The sequence below is a fragment of the Coloeus monedula genome, assembly GCF_965178545.1.
Source record: "Coloeus monedula genome assembly, chromosome: 15".
NCBI lineage: Eukaryota > Metazoa > Chordata > Aves > Passeriformes > Corvidae > Coloeus > Coloeus monedula.
Genome location: NC_138795.1, coordinates 17,705,722 through 17,726,079, shown reverse-complemented (window position 1 = coordinate 17,726,079; position 20,358 = coordinate 17,705,722). Strand labels below are relative to the sequence as shown.

General features: G+C 51.7%; 1 protein-coding gene across 1 annotated transcript; it reads right to left on the bottom strand.

The window, feature by feature from the left end:
- Positions 1–381: 381 nt before the first annotated feature.
- On the bottom strand, positions 382–17,215 carry DELE1 (DAP3 binding cell death enhancer 1). Its single transcript, XM_082291661.1, has 11 exons — positions 17,106–17,215; positions 16,927–17,023; positions 16,684–16,804; positions 16,222–16,365; positions 9,746–9,801; positions 7,945–8,038; positions 7,085–7,227; positions 6,092–6,250; positions 5,133–5,225; positions 1,654–1,810; positions 382–792 (listed from the first exon to the last, which is right to left on the bottom strand). The coding sequence occupies exons 1-11, from the start codon at positions 17,204–17,206 to the stop codon at positions 542–544; spliced, it is 1,416 nt and encodes a 471-aa protein (XP_082147787.1). The 5' UTR covers positions 17,207–17,215; the 3' UTR covers positions 382–541.
- Between the last annotated feature and the right edge of the window lie 3,143 nt (positions 17,216–20,358).

The following is a 20,358-nucleotide window of genomic DNA, read 5'->3' as shown; positions in this document are numbered from 1 at the left end:
GGGTAACTTGCTAATGTCCCCATATGGTGGCTTGTAAACCTTCCTGGGGGACCATGAGCAAAACATGCAGGGCTACTGGAATTACAACCCCAGATCACACCACTGTGGTGCAGAACAGGATGGTTTGGGCTGGAAGGACCTTAAAGCTCATCTTGTTCCACCCCTGCCATGGCAGGGACACCTCCCACTGTCCCAGGCTGCTCCAAGCCCCAATGTCCAGCCTGGCCTTGGGCACTGCCAGGGATGCAGGGGCAGCCCCAGCTGCTCTGGGCACCCTGTGCCAGTGGCATGGTGGGAGTCTGTGCATGGCTCTCATATGGAAATGCAGGTGCAGAAGCAACGTCCCTGTGTGGAAGGTAAGAGGAGCGGAGGACTTGGTGGTGTAGGAGACATGACAAAGTTTATTCTCAAACCCCAGGGATTTAAAAATGCCTCCTGTTCCATGAACAGAAAGCTTTCTCTTCCCACTCACTGCCAGCCTGCTGCCATCCACACCAAGGCTGCCTTGCCCTCTGCCTGCTTGTCTCACTTACTGCCTGCTCTACTGGCAGCAGTGCTGGGGCTCCCAGCCCCGCAGCTCCACTGGCACTGTCCTGGCTCCGAAGGCACGGCTCCATCCCGCACTGCTGAGCAGCATCACGTGCAGCCTGTCTGTGCTCCACGAGTGGGGCAGGGGTAGGGCACACTGTCCTGGCTGGGTGCTGTGGAGACCTGTAGGCTCAATAGTCCAGAAATTGGGGCTGGAGGATGAGGCTCTTAATCCCGAAGGGAAGGGATGCTTTGTGTGCCCAGCTGGAAGTAGAGAAAACAAGGTATTAATGACACTGTCATGGGCTTGATCATTCAACCACAGAATCACAGAATATCCTGAGGTGGAAGGGACCCCTAAGGATCATCGAGTCCAACTCTTGGCCCTGCACAGACCCCCCAACAATCCCACCCTCCCTGAGACCGTTGTCCAAACACTTCTTGAACTCAGCTTTGCTGCTGTAACCACTGTGCTGGGAGCCTGTTCCACTGCTCAACCACCCTCTGGCTCAAAAACCTTTTCCTGGTATCCAACCTAAACCAGCCCTCACATGGATCCAGCCACTCCCTCAGGTCCTGTCCTTGATCACAGGGAGCAAAGCTTGGAGCTGCTCCCGTGCTGCCCCTCCGGAGGACACTGAAAACCACAGTGAGCTCTGCCCTCAGGCTCCTCTTCTCCAGCAGAACAAACCAAGTGCCCTCAGCTGCTCCTCACAAGGCTTCCCCTCCAGACTCTAACGGCTTCTTTGAATTGTGGTGCCCAGAACTGCCCCCAGGACTGGAGGTGAGGCTGCCCCAGTGCAGAACAGAGCAGGACAATCCCTCCCTGGCCCGGCTGGTGATGCTGGGCCTGGTGCCCCCCAGGACACGGTTGGTCTTTCCAACAGAAATGATTCTGTGACCCATCATACGATGGGAACAGCTGATCCACTTCAGCAGGACTGGAAAGAGCTGCTAAGAAGTGGAAAGAACTAAGAAGGAAAAGTGGTGCCTTCCCTTCAGTACAAAGAACTCCTTTGTGCCGTGGCCCTGTGCAACCCCTCCTCTGGCAATACAGGCCCCACTTTCACGGGGTCACTCCCCCAGGCAGTCCCGCAGCCCCTGGTGCCCTGCTGCCCCTGGTACCTTGCAGCTCCTGCTCCCACGCCCGCAGTCTCTCCCGGGCCTGCCTGTTCCCAGCAGCTGCCGACTGCCGGTAGTGCCTCAGTGCTTCCGCCAGGTTCTGCTGCACTCCCAGGCCCTGCTCGTAGCAAACGCCCACGTGGTACCTGCTCTGGGCATCCTGGCACAGCAACCAACACAGGGACAAGTGACAACAGCACAGGGAAGGAAACAGAGAGTCTTTAACACCTTCTTTAGGGTTTACTGCTCTATCCTTGGTCACCTCCTTAAGTTTACCCCTCCATCCCTCAGTTTGTATCTTCAGTAATTCAGCCCCCTGGAGAGAAGCACAATCTCTGACTCTGCTCCTTCCTATCCCTTTCCAATTAAATTCACTGATTTCCCTTCAACACCCAGGGCTGTGTCAGGGGAACAAAGGAGCAGCTGGCTCTGCAGAGCATCCCAGCTGTCTCAGAGGTCAGAGCTGAGGTGTCTTGGGCAGCCCTGACTGCACCACATCCTGATCCCACCCAAACTCCGAGCACGCCCTGGGACTGCCCTAAGACAGTTCAAGCCCAAGTCTTGTAAAAACATCACAACTGGCACAGAGGTACTTGCTGCCAAGGGCTGGGAGATTGCCCTTTAACACAACAGTGCAGCACTCCCCTGCTCAGCCCCACCTCGTTCTATTCCAGAAGAAATCTCAGGCAGCAGAAATGAGGTAAATGAAGCAAATATGCACTAGAGAAAAAGCACCTGAACCACTCAGACATACGTAACTGCTGGGAATGAAGGGGAAAGCAAAGGTTGTCACTGCAGGGAAGCTAAATCCAAACCCATGACATGTTTATGTGTCAGCTGTGCACTTTATCTCTGAGATCCAATGGGAGGCAAAGGGTCTCAGATAGCAGGAGAGCAGGATGACGCTCCTGAAGACATTGAAAAGACTGCACAGACTCGTGGTCACACAGACCTTTTCAGCAACAAAGCCAGCAGAGCAACCTGAGGAGTGTGACTGCCAGAAACATGATCTAACCAAGGCTTTGCAAAAAACAAAAAAAAGAAAGAAGAAAGAAATAGAAAAAAACCCCTCAAGTAAGTATCAAGTTTTAATAAAGCCATGAGAAAAGAACATATTGCAAGTGTTGCTGTCTGGGATGTAGCTGGTAAAGGCAAGTGAAGAACTCAGTGAGTGGGTGCTTTGCAAAATGTTGCAAGTCTGAGTTTATGACAGCAATAAACTCCTTTAGAGATGAGATAAACACATTGAAGGATTGGCACTTCAGCTGTGACAAGAGATAGGGTTCAATCAGGAGTACTGCAGCTCCATCTCTCACAGGATGAGCGCCTCAGAGCCACGACTGCAGCGAGAGGAGATCCCCAAATTAGCACGGCAGAAGTGACTGCGACACCCTTGGAAACCTGGAGGTCAGGCTCAGTTCTCCAAGAAAGCTCTTTAATAGGGGTTTGTATTCTGTGGCTGCACGTCTGAAATAAGGGAGGATAAAAAGTGGGAACCAAAGTAGAACACGGTGCTGGAAAAACACTTGTCAGAGTTCCCTGCTTGGCTCTAGCAGAGAGGAACGACCAAAGAAACGCTGAATCCAAGACTTCTTGTGCTGTTTTCCTTTTTTCTGGAGTTGCACTAAACGGTTCTGTCCTTCCTTCATCCATACCCAGCGTTCTTTCAGCCACCTAAACAAAAATTCCAACTCCAGGGTAATGGAAGTGAACCTGTCTCTGGAGCCCTTCTCCCAGGAGAATGGGTACATCCCAGGGAGCCCAGGATCAGCCTGCCCTCAAGGCAGCATCCACAGCCAGCATCCACTGAGCAACAGAGATGGGGAAGGATGCCTGGGGTCTGAGAACTGCCATGGCTGGGACCAAAGCATGCCAGGGGTGCACCCGAGGACCTGCAGCTACCTGACAGATTTTGTGTTGTTAAGGCATTAGCAGTAAATGACAATCATCTATTTAACGGGGTAACTCAGTGTGATACTGTTCAGCATAAACATCTGACTCCAGGCTGGAATAAAGGAGCCAGTGATGCATCTTAGGAGAGACCCTTAACAGATCTGGAACTAAATACTGTGTATTGTGATGTCTGAGCTGCTGTGGCAAGTCAGGCCCCGTCCCACCAGACTGACAGTGTCTGCATTCTGGAAAGAGGGTGAAAACCCAAGTGGCAAAGTTTACAGTGATGTTATGCCAATCAAAATGGTCAAACTCACTATAAAGAATTAATTAAAGAAGATCTCACATGACTGAGGAGTGGGCAACACAATGACAAAGGAAACAGTATTGCCAAATTGCAAAGCAGTGCTGATAGCAAGAAATTTGGGTATCACACTGTGAGAATTCCCTGAGACCAGCTCATCACCGCTCAGTGTCAGGCACAGGGCAAGCAGCATTAGGAATCATTGGAAGGGAATGCAGAACAAAGCAGAGGATCTCATTATGTGAGATCCATGGCATACATCCATCCTGAGTCCACTTTTAGTCCAAACATCTTAAAATGGTCAAAGGAGAATTAGAAAAATGGAGAGAAGACTGACAAGCAAAGTAGAACAGCTTAACTACACGGAGAGACAAACTAAACCAGCACTGTGCAGCCTGCGAAAGAAATGACTCAGAGAGGACACACTAAAGGGCACCACGACCAGAACTATTAGCCAGCAGAACAGGCAATAGCTATTCATTATTTTCCCTTGCACAAAAGCTGTGGGAACTGAAGTTAAAATGAACAAGTTCTTCAGAAAAAAAGCCCCAGCCATTACAATGCAGCTGAAAACAAGGGGACAATGTCGCAGTGCTGGAAAGAAACAGAACTGTGCGATGCAGAAACCTGGCTGCGAGACATGGGATCCTCCCTTCTGCTCCTCTAAATGCTGGTGGGGGTTCAGGAGAGTGCTGTGCCCACATTGTGGCACTGCCTTTCGAAAAAGAGAAGCCTGGGTCACTTGGAGAAAGTGCAAGCAAGAAGATTCTTGGGGATCTAACACAACCTGTGAAAAGAAAGAGCAACAATGGGGGAAGGCTGCACGGAGATTCAAGTGTTTAAATATGTTAAAGGTGCCTGAATTAAAAAATAAATCCAGAAATAGTCTTTTCATCCTCTCTACAGAAGGAAAGAAACAATGGGCCAATTTTGAAGCATAGATTTGAGACAGACACAACAAAGTTCTCAAAGTGATGCAGTAGTGAAAGATTTTGACTGAAGAGGGTGTTGATGCTCCATAATGGGAAACGTGTACAATTCTGGAAGCTGGATACAGGCCCTGGTGCTGTAGGAACTCCTCCAGCCCAACAGGGCTGCCTCTGCCTCTGTGTTCTGTAGGGTCTGTGCCCAGGGCCTGTCTCCTCTCCAAGAGGCACCAAGGCCACTCCGTCCTTTTCCTCTGTGCAGTAAAATCCTGCCACTCGCTCCCATTTCCAAGAAACCCTGAAATCCTCCACCTGCAGATCCCAGTCTGAGGACAATCCCTGGCAGAGGGATTACTCACACCACTGTTTGCTGCCAGCAGCAGGTACTTCAGACCTTTCTTCTCCTGTGGTTGCAGCCCCCTCATGTAGAACACTCCAAGATAAGCCTGTGCCTGCAACAAAACCACACGGTCCAGATCAGCCAGGATTTTAATTACTCCGTTCTTTTACTCATTTTGCAAGCTGCTCAAATGCTGGGGTTACTGTGGCAGTGTGGTAAGGACCCTGCCTGTGCAGGGGCTGCTGGGAGAAGCAGGGCTGCCCTAGGAAAAATCAGCAGGACATGGTAAACACAAAGAAATCACATTTGAGACCCAGAGTATCATTTCAAACTTCCCTGTGGGACTCAGAGCCAGGGAATGGCTCCCACTCATGACCTGTCCCTAAGATCCAGCAGATGCACCACTGGGGCAGTGTGCTCCAGGAGGCACAGGCACTGCCAGCCTGGCATTCCCAGGACAAGATGGCACACGCCTAAATGCATCTCCTGGAGAGGGAAAAGAGGGCAGGATACACAGATCTGCACAGATGAGTCATCTCAGAAAGTCACAGATACAAAATGAGGATCTGTTCTTGCTTCAAGCACTGGAATTTCCTCCAGCACAGCGACCTGCACTCTTGAAATTGAGAAGAGATGAAAACTGAGCTGTGTTTTCAACCACAGGTCAGCTCTCCTAAGCCACAAGTTTAATGCAAGAGCCACATTAACAACAGTGTGGCACAGCGGCTCCCGTGTGCAGGCAGGGCTGTCTCCCAGACACTGCCAGGAATGTAAACAGAGAATCAGACAATGGCTTGGGTCAGAAGGGACCTTAAGGATCCTCTAGTTCCAACCCCCCTGCTGTGAGCAGGGATAAATACATGGCAAAGCTTTTCCTTGCAGTGCCACAGATGCTGCTTTCTAGGCTGTGGCTGCAGCCCATCAGTCAGGGCTCTCTGCTGGCTCTCTCCTCTGACCTGCCATGCTGTGGACACCAACCTCTGTAACGCCAGCCACCGCTGCTTGCTCCAGGAGTGTCACAGCCTTGTGATGCCCGTCCCAGTGGCTGCCAGGGCCGTGCTGGAGCAGGTACCTGGCGTAGCGGTACTGGGCCATGGGGTGACAGCTGCTGGCTGCCTGGCAGTAATAAAAACCTGCCTGAGAAAGAGAAACCCAGGTAATGCCTGCCCTGAACGTGACATGGTTCCCTTCAAGCTTCACCTCTCTGTCTAGACCCATCACAAGCTGCATCCCTCCCCAGAGCCCTCCCACAATCAGAATATCAGCTGGGTTAGGTCAGACAGTGGACTGTGACCACCCCACAGCCCTGGAACCACCCTGCCTGCTCCACTCAAACTCCCCGAGCTGAAGGGGGGGCACTGGGCCAACAATGACTCAAACCAAGCTACCTTTGCTGCTCTTCCCAGCTCCAGCAGCTGCTGGCCAGCTTGCACTAGGTGGCAGGCTGGAGTTACAGGAGCCAAAGAGGAGATCTGAGAAGCCCTGGGATGTGCAGTGGTGTCTTAAATACAGCAACATGACAGGTTTCTCCTTGGAACCCCGCTGGGTGCTGGTAGCACAGCCTGTGCACCTGGAGAACCCTCGGAGGCTGTGGGAAAGGGGAACTCAGAGCACCTCTCTGAGGGGACTGGTGACACTGAAAGCAGCTCTGCAAAGCTGCAATTTTTATTATTTCCAGCATTTTCTACCCAGTCTTCAGAGCTGGGGCACTGCCCAGGCTCCCCAGGGAATGGTCCCGGCCCCGAGGCTGCCAGAGCTCCAGGAGCGTTTGGACAGCGCTGCCAGGGATGCCCAGGGTGGGGTTGTTGGGGTGCCTGTGCAGGGCCAGGAGCTGGGCTGGATGCTCCCTGTGGGTTCCCTGCAGCTCAGGATATTCCATGACTTTCCCACCCATGTAAAAGAACGAGCACCCAGCACAGAGCCCTCTCCTGGTGTGTGCTGCCCACACCCCACCCCACAGGCCCTGGGTACCTTTTCCAAGTCCTTCTCCGTGCCCCTGCCGTGCTCGTAGCACAGCCCCACGTTGAACTGGGCTTTGCTGTAGCCCCGATCCGCCGCCAGCTTGAAGCAGGTGAAGGCCACCTGGCAGTGCCCCGCCCTCATGCTCTCGATCCCTGAGGAAAACACAGCCTAAACCCAGGGAAAACAGGGAAAAGCACAGGGCCACAACCCAGCCTCCAATGCAGCAACCTCCCCCACAGCCACTGGGCCTTCCTTGGCTCACGCCAAGCGCTCTGGGCCACTTCCAGCTGGCTCACCAACCCTCACTCCACGGTTTCCATAAGAAAAATGGCAACACTGCATTTTAGGGATTTTTCTAGGCTTGTGGCAGAGAGGGATCACAGGCTAACACAGCGTATGGCTCACACAGAAACAACTTGCTTTTCAGTGCTGCAACTAGTGGTGTATATAGGGCAGGGACTTTTCTTAGATCATTGCATCTTCCTTCTGCTTTTCTTAGAGTTGCAATCCTGCAATTGCTTTTTCAGCTTGCCAGGAAAGCTGTGAGCTCAGACAATAAAAGAAGGATACAAGGATATGACATCTTATGTTGCAAAAAAAGACAGAGGTGGCTTAATTTCCAACTACAGATGTCAGGACAACAGTGCAGGCTTCAAGCAAGCCTGGATTGAAATATGCTGAGGTAAATCAGGTGGCATGATAGGACAAAGGGCAATAAATCTCTCCAAGCACAGTTAAAATTGCTGAAAGGAGGCTTCAGCTTGGGTATTTGCCATCCCTGCCTTCGCACAAGACCTGCAACCATTTGGAGGTCCTCCAAAATGAGAAACCTGTGGTTTAAGGGCAAAACAAAACCAACTTCCCATTACCGAGGATATTCAATGCAATGGAAATATCAATTCGGAAAATCTGCTGCAATTGGAAAGCGGCTTCCTCTAAATGCCCTCGCTGAGCTGGGTCACCCTGAGGAGTCAAAGAAAACAGCTATTAAAGACAGCTAAGTCATATCAATCCTAGAGGAGATTCTTGCTTGGAAACCAAGCAGTGAGACCTGTTTGTATTGTGGTACAGTCACCAGGAGGGTGATGTCATGTGTCCACACAAAAACCTCCCTGTCCTACACAGCCACCTCATTGGGGAAGCTGTACAGACACTGGGCTGGCCAGGGAGCTTGGTGCAGCCTCTCAGGCATCATCAGACCTTTCAGAATTCAGCAAATACCTGATCCTACTCAGAGCAGGCTGCAGCTCCTGCCCAGGGCAGCGCAGGGACAGCTCCGAGCTCTGCTCCTGGGCCAGGGACAGCACCCAGGGAGCGGCTGGAGCTGGGCCAGGGCAGGCTCAGGCTGGAGAGCAGGGAAAGGTTCTGCCCCAGAGGGTGCCGGGCACTGCCCAGGCTCCCCAGGGAATGGGCACGGCCCCGAGGCTGCCAGAGCTGCCAGGGGTGCACAGGGTGGGGTTGCTGGGGTGTCTGTGCAGGGCTGGGACTGATCCTTGTGGATCCCTTACAAATCAGGATATTCCATGATTCTAAGATAACTCCCCCCTCCAAAAATAATATTACCCCTTGTTCCCTGTCCCACATCGTGCCCACACACAAAACACCCTCACACCTTTGCACGCTCACCCCTCAGCTGGACTGAGCTCTGCCCAGGGCTGCTGAAACCCTGCAGGGCACAGACAATTCCTTTCCTCCTCGTGATGAACAGAGGGGCTCAGCCCAGCCCAGCCCAGCTGCACACCCCGAGTGCCATCGAGTGGCACCAGAGCTCAGTGCACACGGGGAAGTTGGGAAAATGCCCCTTGGCACACCCAGCTCCACTGCTGAGCTCGGGGCTACTCCCAAGAGGCCAAGACAGGGACCAAGGCCCCTCCTTGAGCTGCTCCATGACCTAGGACCCAGCTCCAGGCTCTTCCTACAGCCCTGCACAAGTGGCACCTCCCAGGATGGGGAGATCCACGCTGAGCCCCCCAGCAGATCAAGCAAATGCCTCCCTGGTGCCCTTTGCAGGAACTCGCGCTGCTAAAAACTGAATTTGCCTCCTCTCTGCTCACAGCGTCCTTGAGCAATTGCTCAGCCAACTGATTTTTTTAAAAAGGGAATTATCTGCATCTAAGATGTGAATTGGAAAGAATTGGCAGGTTTAATCACAACAAGAACAATAATATAATTTATGGCCTTGTGACTCTCGAGCTGATGCACTCTCTTCAAGCCCCAAGTGCTTCCCTCTTTAACAGACAAGAGCCAGCCCTGATTCGCAGCGTTTGGAGGAGTGACACCACCTTCCCCAGTCATGGGTTGTCTGGTAAACACCAAAATAGCAACAGCATGTAATCACCTAGTGAAAGATTGCATCAAAATGCAAATACACAGGAGCACACTGGTGCTGCTGAATTTGTTTTTTTATTTGGTTGCTTGGTTTGGTGTTTTTCCCCATCTTCTTTCAGTGCTTCCCTGCCAGCAGCCCTGTTACACTGATACCTGAAAGGATGGGGATGTCAGTTTGTAAATCCTGGAATTCTGCTCTAAAGCAGATGCCAGTATATCCCATCTCCCTTTTTTTTTTTCCAGTCTTGTGTGTGAGTGTTGCTCAGGCTGTGCTTGGAGCAGCTCTGGGATGAGTTCCTGCAGGGAAGGTGCAGACACAAAGGGTAGAAAATCAAACCATACCTTTGCACTGTGGAGAACTGGCCCCACCCTGGAGCTCACAGGGATTTGGAACTCCCCTGCATTAACAAAAAAACCAACAAAAAAGCAAGGTTAAGCAATGCTGCATCTTTGCCTCTTCCCACCTTCTCTACTCCATAGCTCTTTCCTGAAGGGCTGATCTTGCATCCAGCCAGGGACATCAGGAACAGAAGGAATCCCAGCTAATCTGACTTTTGGAGCAAGAGCAAGCACGTGCCCCAGGAATCCAGCCCTGTGGGGCCAGCTCCTCCAAAAAGGCCCCTGGTTTTGATCTGAAGACACTGAAAGTAGAGAATCTCCTGCTTCTCCTAAATGTGTGTTCCAGTAACTCATAATCACTGCTTTAAACCCCTGTGCTTCATTTCAAATTAAAGTACTTCTACTCTGGGTTTCTGCTCACAGGCACTGGCTCTTCTAGGTTTTTTCTTCTTTACTAAAAAGCCAATTCCTGCTTTTGAAAGTCCTGACACGACTAATCAGCCCCTCTTGATTCCTGTCTGTGATTCTAAAAAGACTGCACCATTCAAGTCTTTCAACTGCAGCACTTTTCTGCCAGCCTTGGTTAATTTTATGACTTTTTGCTACTGTTCCTGAATTCCCAACACTGTTCCTGAGGGGCAGCCCCTCTCAGCAGTGTCACAGGAAGGGTGACATTGCCTCCTCATGCCCAGTTTGCCTGGATCAGAATTGTGCTGCAGCTCCCAGCTTGCCCAGAGCATCACACCCGCCCTCAGCTGAGATGCTGCCTCCTTAGCTCCTTCTCCAGGTAATTTCCTTGCAGGGTACAGCTCTGCTTCTGCCAGGGGATGATCAGCCCTGCTATCAGGCTGCATCAGATGCAGGCTTAGGTTATCAGCCCCCTCTGCTCCCCCAGCTCATCCCTGCCCTCTCAGGTACACTGGGACAGCCAGTTCAGCACTGTGTGACCAGTTCCAATCAGAATTATCTGACAGAGCAGCTCCAGCACAAGCTAAGGCACCCTGCTCAGAGCAGAACTGGCAGAGGTTACAGTGGCACTTACTCCAGCCACTCTAAGAGGACAATGACCTCCACAAAGAGGACAGACAGCCTGAGGCCAAGCATTTTTAACCTGGATCACCACAAGCAGCTGGATCCCATGGGACATTTAACTCCAGGTGCTGGAGCCTGGATCACTGTGAGCCAGAGCTGCTCACAGCAGGAGTAGCTGTGCCCTCCCTCTCAAGCTGTGTGGGAGCCAACACAAGCGAAAAAAATGTCCTTTTAGGGCCTGATTCCTTGATTCCTGGCACTGTTTGGCCCCACAAGCAGCAGCAATGAGGTGTGCACCAGGCAGGAGTGCTCCTTGCAGTGCCTGACTGTGGCACAGTGTGCAGGAGCTGTGTGCCCTGTGTGCCAGCTGCAGCCTCATTATTCCCAGACAAACAATTCCCCCCTGGCTGAATGCAAATGTGTGTTATCTGAACAGGCCCCACTCACCCAAGGAGCAAGATCACTATGGCAAACATGATTTCTATGCATCATTCCACCAAAAGTAGTATAATCTGTGAATTTATTAGTTGTGCTTTCCATTTCTTTGCAGAGCAGGCGTCAAATTATCTGATATTTCTCACTGTAAGGCTCTATCATGTATCTCCCTCGTGATGTAATTTGGGTTTTTGCCACACATACAACTGCAAATCCCACGGAAAAAATGGGCTGTATTAAGAATTCTCCCACTACTTGTTTAAACAGCATTAGTAAATGCACACTTTCAAGAAACTGTACATTTTGCACAGATGTCTACTCCTAAATCAGAGACTCCTCGTTTACTGTGAAAATGTTGTAATTTGGACAAACCACTGAACCATGAAAAATAAACAGCCACTAATTCTGAATTCTGCCAGCCTGCAGAAGCACCTTGTGCCCCTCTAGCACTGGAAACCCCTCCTCACTCCAATCTCCTCACATTAGGGTTACCAATCCCAGAGAACACCTGGAAGAAAACCCAGGGATCAACTGATCCTGACACCCGGCCCCAGCTCCTGAAGGATCAGAGAGTCCCAGGATGGTTTGGGCTGGAAGGGACCTTAAAGCTCACCCAGCCCCACCCCTGCCCTGGGCAGGGACACCTCCCACTGTCCCAGGCTGCTCCAAGCCCCAGTGTCCAGCCTGGCCTTGGGCACTGCCAGGGATCCAGGGGCAGCCCCAGCTGCTCTGGGAGACCTGAATTCCCTCAGAATCACCTTTGAGGCTGGGCAAGCTAAATTATTCTTCAGGTTATGTTTAAAAGATGGGAATAACACAGCTGGAATTGTCTGTGCAACTTTATTTCTACTTCTTCAAACCCAAGCTATGATGCAACGTGACTGCCCATCCCTTTTCCCAACGTGACTGCCCATCCCTTTTTCCATGCAATCCTGCAGCTTTCAGCGTTCTGGATGCCCAATGCTCACATCTTCAGCAGTTAATAAATATTTCTGTCTTTCCCCACTGTTCATCCTGGACTAATCAAGTGTTGCTCACAGCTAGCTCCAAATGAGGAATTAATAATCTTCTCATAGACAGCCTAGATTGCTCATCCCAAAACATCCACAAGAATGAAGTCACAACAAGAGCTGGCCAAAATCCAGCATTTCTGCCTCATGGAAAATTTCACTGTTTCCAATTGGTTTCATTGTGCTTTGAAATGAAAACACACTTTTGCAATGTTTGTGATCTCAGAATTGAAATAACGAATTTTACAGTTCTGCCAGGGGTAAAATACAAGTCCCCAGGGCATCATTCAGCTGCTGTAACACTGAGACTGGCTGTAATCACCTGCTTGCTCACTCTGTGCCTTTAACTTCCAGCAAAATGCCTCTGAGTGAGGCAGGAATTGCACAGAAAAAAACAAGATGTGAACACAGAGCTGAGGACTTGCTGGTAGCAATATCCAGAATGCTATTTAAGGCAAGTTTTAGGTTAATTTCCTGACGTTTTCCTTTTAAACAAAGGAGATTTTTATCCTATTGTGCTCAGTTAAAATTGGAATGGCTTCTGTGGAAAGCTGGGATGTTGGGATCCATCACACAGATCTTTGCCACAGCAACAGCAGATTGTCACTGTACAGGGAGACCAGCACCAGCAAGTCTGGCAATGAGCTGAACACCCAGAGAAAGGGTAAGGACATGGAATTCTCTCCAGAAGATCCCTTGCCATTGCTGGCAGCAGCAAACTGGAGCAGGGAAGGTACATTCTGCTCCACTCCGAGGGCTGTTCTCTCATGGCAAGACTTTGCTACCAGATTCCCCTGCATCATCTGCCAGGCGTCTGTCCTTCCCCTCCTTCTGCTCTCCCCAGCTTCCTGCTGCATCCTCATTTTGCCAGCCTCACCCTCCTTCAGTGGCTAAACACCAGGAAAAAAAGAAAAATCCTGTACCTCAGGCAGGTTCTTCTGTGGAAAGCAAAATGTAGCGAAAGAATGGCATCATCAAGCTTCACTTTCCACGGAAAGATTCCCAGGACTTCTCACATGACAAAACCCTGCATTTTGTCAGGCTCTTCAGTGCAAATTACCAAATCTCTTCCCCCTGACTTTTCTCCATAAATTCCCACAAAATGGATGCACAGCATAACGTGGAATGTAACCCGAGGACTTATGTATGGAGCAAAATCAAATTATTTCTGACATATATTATCTCTGACAAGTGACAGTTGGAGATGCTTGGGCAGAAGGGTGAGGAGCAGGGATTATAAAGTCACGCTCTCCCTGGCAGAACTTTCCAGCAATCAGCTGTTCTGTGATCTGAGCAGGAGGCTTGGCTGGACCAATTAAGTCTAATTTCAATGTGTAATTTTACTTTAATCACTTCCTGGAACCCACTTGTACTTCTGGCCTGTAGCAGAGAGTTCCACAATTTCCCTGGGCACTGGCCAAACATAAAATGCCTTTTGCTTTTTTCCAAACTTGCTACCTGACCCTTCTGTGCTGCCTCTTAATATGAGGATTATGAAAGAGATGGTCCCCATTCCGTTTCTCTCAACACTTTTAGTTTCACAGAGCACCAGCACATTCTCTGTCACTTCTTTTTCTTAAGCTGAAGAGTCAGTCTCTGTTTGGATGTAATTGTCTCCTTGTCATCTTTTCTCTGCAGTTTTGTCCCTGTTTTTCAGACACTGTCTTTTCCTTAAGTGTTGAAGACGTGGCTGCATCCCAGAGTCACACGAACCCTCGGCACTGCCTTGTCCTCAGTTCCTTCCTTCACCATAATTAACATTTAATTGGCCTCACTGCTGCCGAGCACTGACTTAACCTTATCAAAAGCACATCCACAGTGACTTTAAATGTTCCCTCTGCAAGACAATTATTAATTTGACACTGCTCATTCTGCATGTGTATTTACAGCCACACTCCCTTGTGTACACTCGCTTAACCCACCTGGGGATTACCCTGGCTTTAGCTCTTGTGCAGTTCTTGCCTGTGACTTTCAGATTTGACTGTCCTGAATAATTTTGTACCATTTGCTGCTTCTCTTGCCTCACTCGTCACCTCTTTTTCCCAAATCACTGCTGACTGTGCTGAACAGAAGAGGTTTAGCAAAGGACAAGGCAATCCTGCAGTAATGGCTCTCCACTGTGGAAACTTTCCTGTGCTTTAAGGAGTTACCAGCCCAAGAGTAACCCCTCCATGTTCCCTCACATCAGCTTTAATTCTTTAGATAGCTTTGGTTTAGGTCCTGTCTGGATGATTTTCAGAAAGCTAAAAGCTGGATTATCTTGCTCCACATGCCAGTTGACTTCTCCAAAGAAGTCTTAATAGATTTACAACTCTCTCAAGTCTCTGCATGGGAGCAAGCTGGCCTGAGAAATGGCTTCCTAAATCCTTCCAAGACCTTTGATCCAGCCCACTCATCCCAGCATCTGACACCTCTATCCTGTAGCAGAGTTTCTATCAAATCAGAATCACCTTTTTTGCAGTTCTGTGCCTCAAACAAACACCCACCCACCCCTTTTTAAAAGCCAAGCTGTGCAATCTGTCAGTGCTCATTCCCCTGGTCACAGAGCAGGTTTGAGCATGGGATTACAGATCATCCTTGGAGGCTCAGTGATTTCCCAGCTTCTGAAGAACATCTGAACGAAGACCACGTGGCCTTAGAGACTTGTCACTGTTCAATTTATCAGTTTGCCTAAAAGCTCTTCCTGTTGACTCTCACTGGGAGCTGTTTGTCAGACACACATTCACTCCAGGATGTGCAGCTGTGCCAACTGGAGGCATTGCTGTCTCCACTTCTTCCCACCACTCCTCCCAGAGGTCCGTGTCCAGTCACCTGCCAGTGCTGGAGTGCTTCTTAATGCGCTCCAGGCTAAAGCAGATGGGTTAAACAGCCTGATTGGCAGTTTAGGTAAATTAACCTGGCTGTTTTCCTGGAGTTAATTAGGAGACATGGAAACAAAATGCTCCATTTGCCAACTGATGGGAATGGTAACCTCTGGCAGGAGATGGTTTGATAAGCAGTGATGGGCATGGCTGAAATCAGCACAGAAGGAAGCCAAAATTCTGAAAGCAAGCAAAAAATGGGGAACAGCTCTGACCTTTTATGCAGCACCTTTGTTATTTAAATTCCTCCCTGTGAGGGTGGGCAGGCCCTGGCACAGGGTGCCCAGAGCAGCTGGGGCTGCCCCTGGATCCCTGGCAGTGCCCAAGGCCAGGCTGGACACTGGGGCTTGGAGCAGCCTGGGACAGGGGAAGGTGTCCCTGCCCATGGCAGGGAACAAGATGAGCTTTAAGTTCCCTTTTCAACCCAGCCCAGTCTGTGATCCTATGATTTAGCCAACATCTGTGGCTGGTTTCCTTGTGTGCCTCTCTACACCATTACTGAATGCTGTCCCCTTGCCACTTTCCTGGGGCCATTATCAGTGTTTCTATATCTAGTGACTTGTGGGCCTCATCTGATCCTCCTTGGTGTGACTTTAAATTCCCTATGTAGGACACGCTTTCCTGGGTGAGACTTCAATTTTGTTGGAGTCTATCTTTCTATTTTTATAAAACTCATTTTAATAATGTCTTTGATACCTCCTTCCACTGTCTTATCTATGGCATAAGAGCTCAGCAATGCATCCTCATCTTGCAGGAAGAGAATAATTCCTTTAGTTTCACACCATGTACACCAGTGTCCCAGATCAGTGGTGCAGCATCCTCCTGAATCCTTCTGGCTGCAAACATCTGTCCACAATAAAAGAACAGGACTGGATGCTGTAATCAGTCTGCTAAGGCAGAGCAGGGTTGGGAAAGCCATTGTCACCTGCAGTTACAGCACAGCCTTGTCTCTGCCTTCAGGAGGTTTTTTCCTCCTGTCTCTGACTCCCGATTCATCCCTCTGAAATTCTGCCTTTCCACTCTGACCTGCCTCCTCAAGTGTCAATAAATGGCTACACACTCCCTGGCCCTGAGCTTGCCTTGGGGGAACTCCCAAGTCCTTCTGCCACAAGTATCCTGCCCCGCAGCACATGGCACATACCTGCTTCTGCCCAGGGCTGGCTCTCTCCTTCCCCTGAGGGGATGCCTGAGGATGAATTCTCTGGTACAGCCTCTGGACTTGCTTTCTGCAGGAACTGGGAGCTCAGCTGCTCGCTGGGACAGCTCGTTGAGGCTTCAGTCACCACTGTAATATAGAGCACAAAAACTCTGTCTGCTTCGGGGGACAAGGGCAGTCTGTGGATGTACCCAGTGTCCTCTGACCACACAGACAAGCAGAAGAAAAGTTCGTGCAGCAGAATTCAGAACGGAAAACAAAGGTAAGGGCACACAAAGTGGGATTGCACCAAGCCGTTTAAAAGCAGAGATTGTCCTGACACTCTTCCCAGGGCCCGAGAGCGGCTCTCAGCCTCTCCCAGCCCTCTTCCAGGCTCAGTTAACACACCACAGGCAGGAATCCCACCCGGCAGCCCCGCACCGCCCTGCCCAGGCCACAGCCGCTGACCTGTGGGCTGGGTGGGCAGCGAGGAGAGCCGGGGAAGCCTTCGCTCTGTCCTGGCGTCCGGCAGCGACCTGAGCCACGCGATCTGCCGGAGCAGCTGCAGCAGCAGCGCGCCCACGGCTCCCTGCGGAGAGGGGGGCACAGTCAGCGAGAGCAGCCCCGCTCCCTCTTCCCGCTCCCATCCGGCCCCTGGGCCCCGGCTCTGTTCGGGGACCCCCCCGAGGTGTCCCCGGCGCCGCTCCTCACCCAGGTGACGGCCTCCCGCACGGAGTAGCGGGGCACCAGGCCGGGCAGCGGCTGCCGCCGTCCTCCTCGCTCCGGGCCATCCTGACACGCGGCCGCCCTGCAACAACCACACACACGGGCCCCGTGAGGCCGGGCCGCGGCGGCGGCCCCGGGGCGGGGGACACCCGAGCCGCACTCACCGCTCGGGGCTGTGGCCGCGGCCGCCGCCCAGCCCGGGGGCACAGGCGGGGCGGGCGGGGGTGGGCGCGCAGCGGCCCCGGCCCAGCAGCAGCCGCCACATCCCGCCCGCCCCGCCAGCAGCGCGCGGGGGCATAGAGACGGGCGGGCGGCCGGGCACGGCGGGGGCACGGCGGCCCGGGGCTGCGGGAACAGCGAGGACAGACGGGACAGCGGGAACAAGGGCGGCTACAGGCGGCCGGGGCCGGGCGGGCGGCGCGGGCGGAGCGGCACCATCGCCGCGGAGCGGGGATACAGCGGCGCGGTCGCCATGGAGCGCGGACGGAGCGGCAGCAGCGCCATAGAGCGCGGCTGGAGCGGCCCCGCCGCCACGGAGCGCGCAGAGAGCGCCGCCCGCCGCGGGAGGTCCCGTGCGGGCACGGCCGGGGCTGAGGCGGCACCGAGGGCCCGAGGGGCTCGTGGTTTGCAAAATGTGGAATATGGGAAACATTTCTGAGGAAAGCGTGTTCACTGGTGTTTGATCTTGGTATACTTTCCAGCCTAATCAAAAAGAAGGGGGGTTTTATCCGTGAAACAGCAGCTCACAAGCTCTACGTGATGTCCAGTTGTTCGGAAGTCCGATTACTTGTTGGTGGAATCACCTTGCTGATGATGCTGATATTTCAAGAGTCAGAAATAGTTAACAGTTTGCCCAGAGTGTAACAGGGAATGAGAAGGGGATTATGAAACAGGGCGCTGCCTTATTGTTGTAAAATGTGGAATAAATTAAAATTACGAAAGGATGTTCTTTGTGTGCTTTCAAGCCACACCAACACGAAGAGAGATTTAATCCCTGGAACAAATAGCACCTAACAAGCTCCAAGTGATGTCCAAGTGTTAGAAGGACAAATAACTTGGAATGGCCTTGCGAAGGTTTAGGGCTGGACATGTTTTGATGATCTCAGACCCCAGGGAGGTTGAAGAAGCTTGGGAAGAAGGGTGTACCACTGATGGTGGACACAATGCAGGATTTATAGACCACAAGGACGTTCGGCAGGACCCACGAGATAAGGAAGAAACTGATAAAGCCAACTCAGCAACTGGGCTGAAATCAGCTCCAATTGGGTAGAAAGTAATTCCAGCAGGGGCAAGTCACAACCACTGACCCATGGCCCAGGAAACCACTGACCCAAAAGAAGAGAAGGACTGAGAGTGGGACTAATTAGCATGAGAAGCGAGAGACTCATTAACCAATAGAAGATAGAATACTAATTAATAAGAGAACTAGGTGACATGCAGCCAGTGAACACTGATGCCTTTGTTTGCTAAAACATATAAACAGTGACAAGTTTTGGTTGTGGCTGTGCTGGCTTTGGGGATTTGCCACCAGCCCCTTTTTCTGCACAGAACTGTCAGGAAATCAAACACCTCGACTCTGTGTGGATCAGCCCCTTGCACACCAGGGAAAGAACCTGTTTTGGGAGAACAGGGAGAGTCCCTGGGGATTGCTGTACTTCGGCGTGGGGGGATAATTCCTCCTGGGGAACATGGATAGGGACACACCCCAGACTGGTCATACCCAGGTTGTTCCTGCAGCTTTGGGGTGTCTGTGAGTGTTCCCTGAGCCCTGGGAGTGACAAAATGTAAGAACCACGTTAATAGTGGGGAGTGCTGAAGGATTCCTGTGGTTGCCTTTTCTTCACCCAGAGCTGCACCCCACAGGGGCCATGCCATGCCAGCCTGAGGAAAAATCATCTTCATGTCCTCCTCACCCTGGGTTTCCATGAGGAGCGGGAATACTGCCCTGCTCATTCCAGCTGAACACTCTCTTGTTTATTCCTTTGCTCCATAGGCACAGAAATTCTTGGCCATTGCAGCAATTGTCTCTCTTTCTGGAATATGGTGTTTTCTGTGCTGGTAATTCCTGTTATGAGCTCAGAGTTCTTGTTCAGTATTAGCTGTGGTTTATGCTTGAATGGCTGCTAGTTTAATTCCAGGTATGGCTTTCCACAAGATCCATAATCACTCTCCTTCATCAGCCTAAACACTTGCTTTAAACTATAAAATTTCTCTTGGTGTTCCACAGCTTGTATTTTTTTTTTCTTTGGTAGTGTCATATGGGACACAAATCCTTTATCCTTTTCACCCCAGATTTGGCTTAATAGTGTAATTACAAAGTCATTTAGTTGCCTGTTTCACTAAATGTGTCTGTAATTGTCTCATGTTAGTAGACTGGTGTTTGCTAAGCTACTACAGTTTGTTTGGGGATGAAAATTACATGCAAAATAGAAATATCAGCATCTCCACTCTATAATCTTGCCTTAATTTTCTTGCTCATCAGGTTGATACCACTAATTAATGCTCCAAAAAATGAACCTGCATTTGTTGGTAGTGGTTCATCCAAGGTCTTCTCAGCTGATCACTGAATTTTTAATGCTTTGGTCCTGGTTTCCTTTCAAGTCCCCAGCCAGGTGGTGAGTGATACTCTGTCTTTTCTGTGACTGGCAAGGCAAGAGCAGAGCTGGTGTGTTTGGATTCCTGTTGAGGGGATTCCCCAGCAGCTGCACGGTGTCCATGGTGCAGTTATGTGCCTGTGTCTTTGACACTGGAGAAGGAAAATCACTGGATGGAGGTGAGGGGATGTTGAGAGATGAGAAAGCAGCTCTGGAGGGAAGGACCAAGTGGCCAGGGAGGCCAGTGGGATCCTGGGGTGCTTTTCCAGCAGGTCAGGGAGGGATCCTGCCCCTGTGCCCAGCCCTGGGGGCACCTCTGGGGTGCCGTGCCCAGCTCTGGCTCCTCAGCCCAGCAGGGCCAGGGAGCTCCTGGAGCGGGGCCGGCGGAGGCTGCGCAGCTGAGGAAGGGCCTGGAGCAGCTCCGTGCCCAGCACAGGCTGAGGGAGCCGGGGCTGCTCAGCCTCGAGAGGAGCCCCAGCTGAGAGGGGCCCTCAGCCCTGGGTGTCCCTGGCTGCAGGGAGGGCTCAGGGCAGGGCCCGGGCTCTGCTCCGGGGCCCAGCAGCGGCCCCAGAGCACCGGGCAGGGCCTGAGCGCAGCAATTGCCCCGGCCAGGAGGCAGAACTGCTGCCCTGGGCAGGGCCCGGCCCCGAGCAGATTGTGCAGAGAGGCTGTGCAGTGTCCCTGGCTGGGGATATTGCAGAGCTGTGTGGGCACACTGCTGTGCCCTGGGCTCTGGGATGGCCCTGCTGGGGCAGGGAGGTGCCGCCGGCTGAGCCCCTGTGGGCCCTTCAGCCTGACCCACTCCGGGGTTCTGGGAAGGGAA

Excerpts from the sequence above, each read along its gene's own strand:
- DELE1 (XM_082291661.1), bottom strand. The coding sequence starts at position 17,206 with ATGTGGCGGCTGCTGCTGGGCCGGGGCCGCTGCGCGCCCACCCCCGCC. Across the intron at positions 17,024-17,105 it reads CGCGGCCACAGCCCCGAGCG|GGCGGCCGCGTGTCAGGATG; the intron begins GTGAGTGCGGCT and ends TGGTTGTTGCAG. Across the intron at positions 5,226-6,091 it reads CGGTGGCTGGCGTTACAGAG|GCACAGGCTTATCTTGGAGT; the intron begins GTTGGTGTCCAC and ends GTTTTGTTGCAG.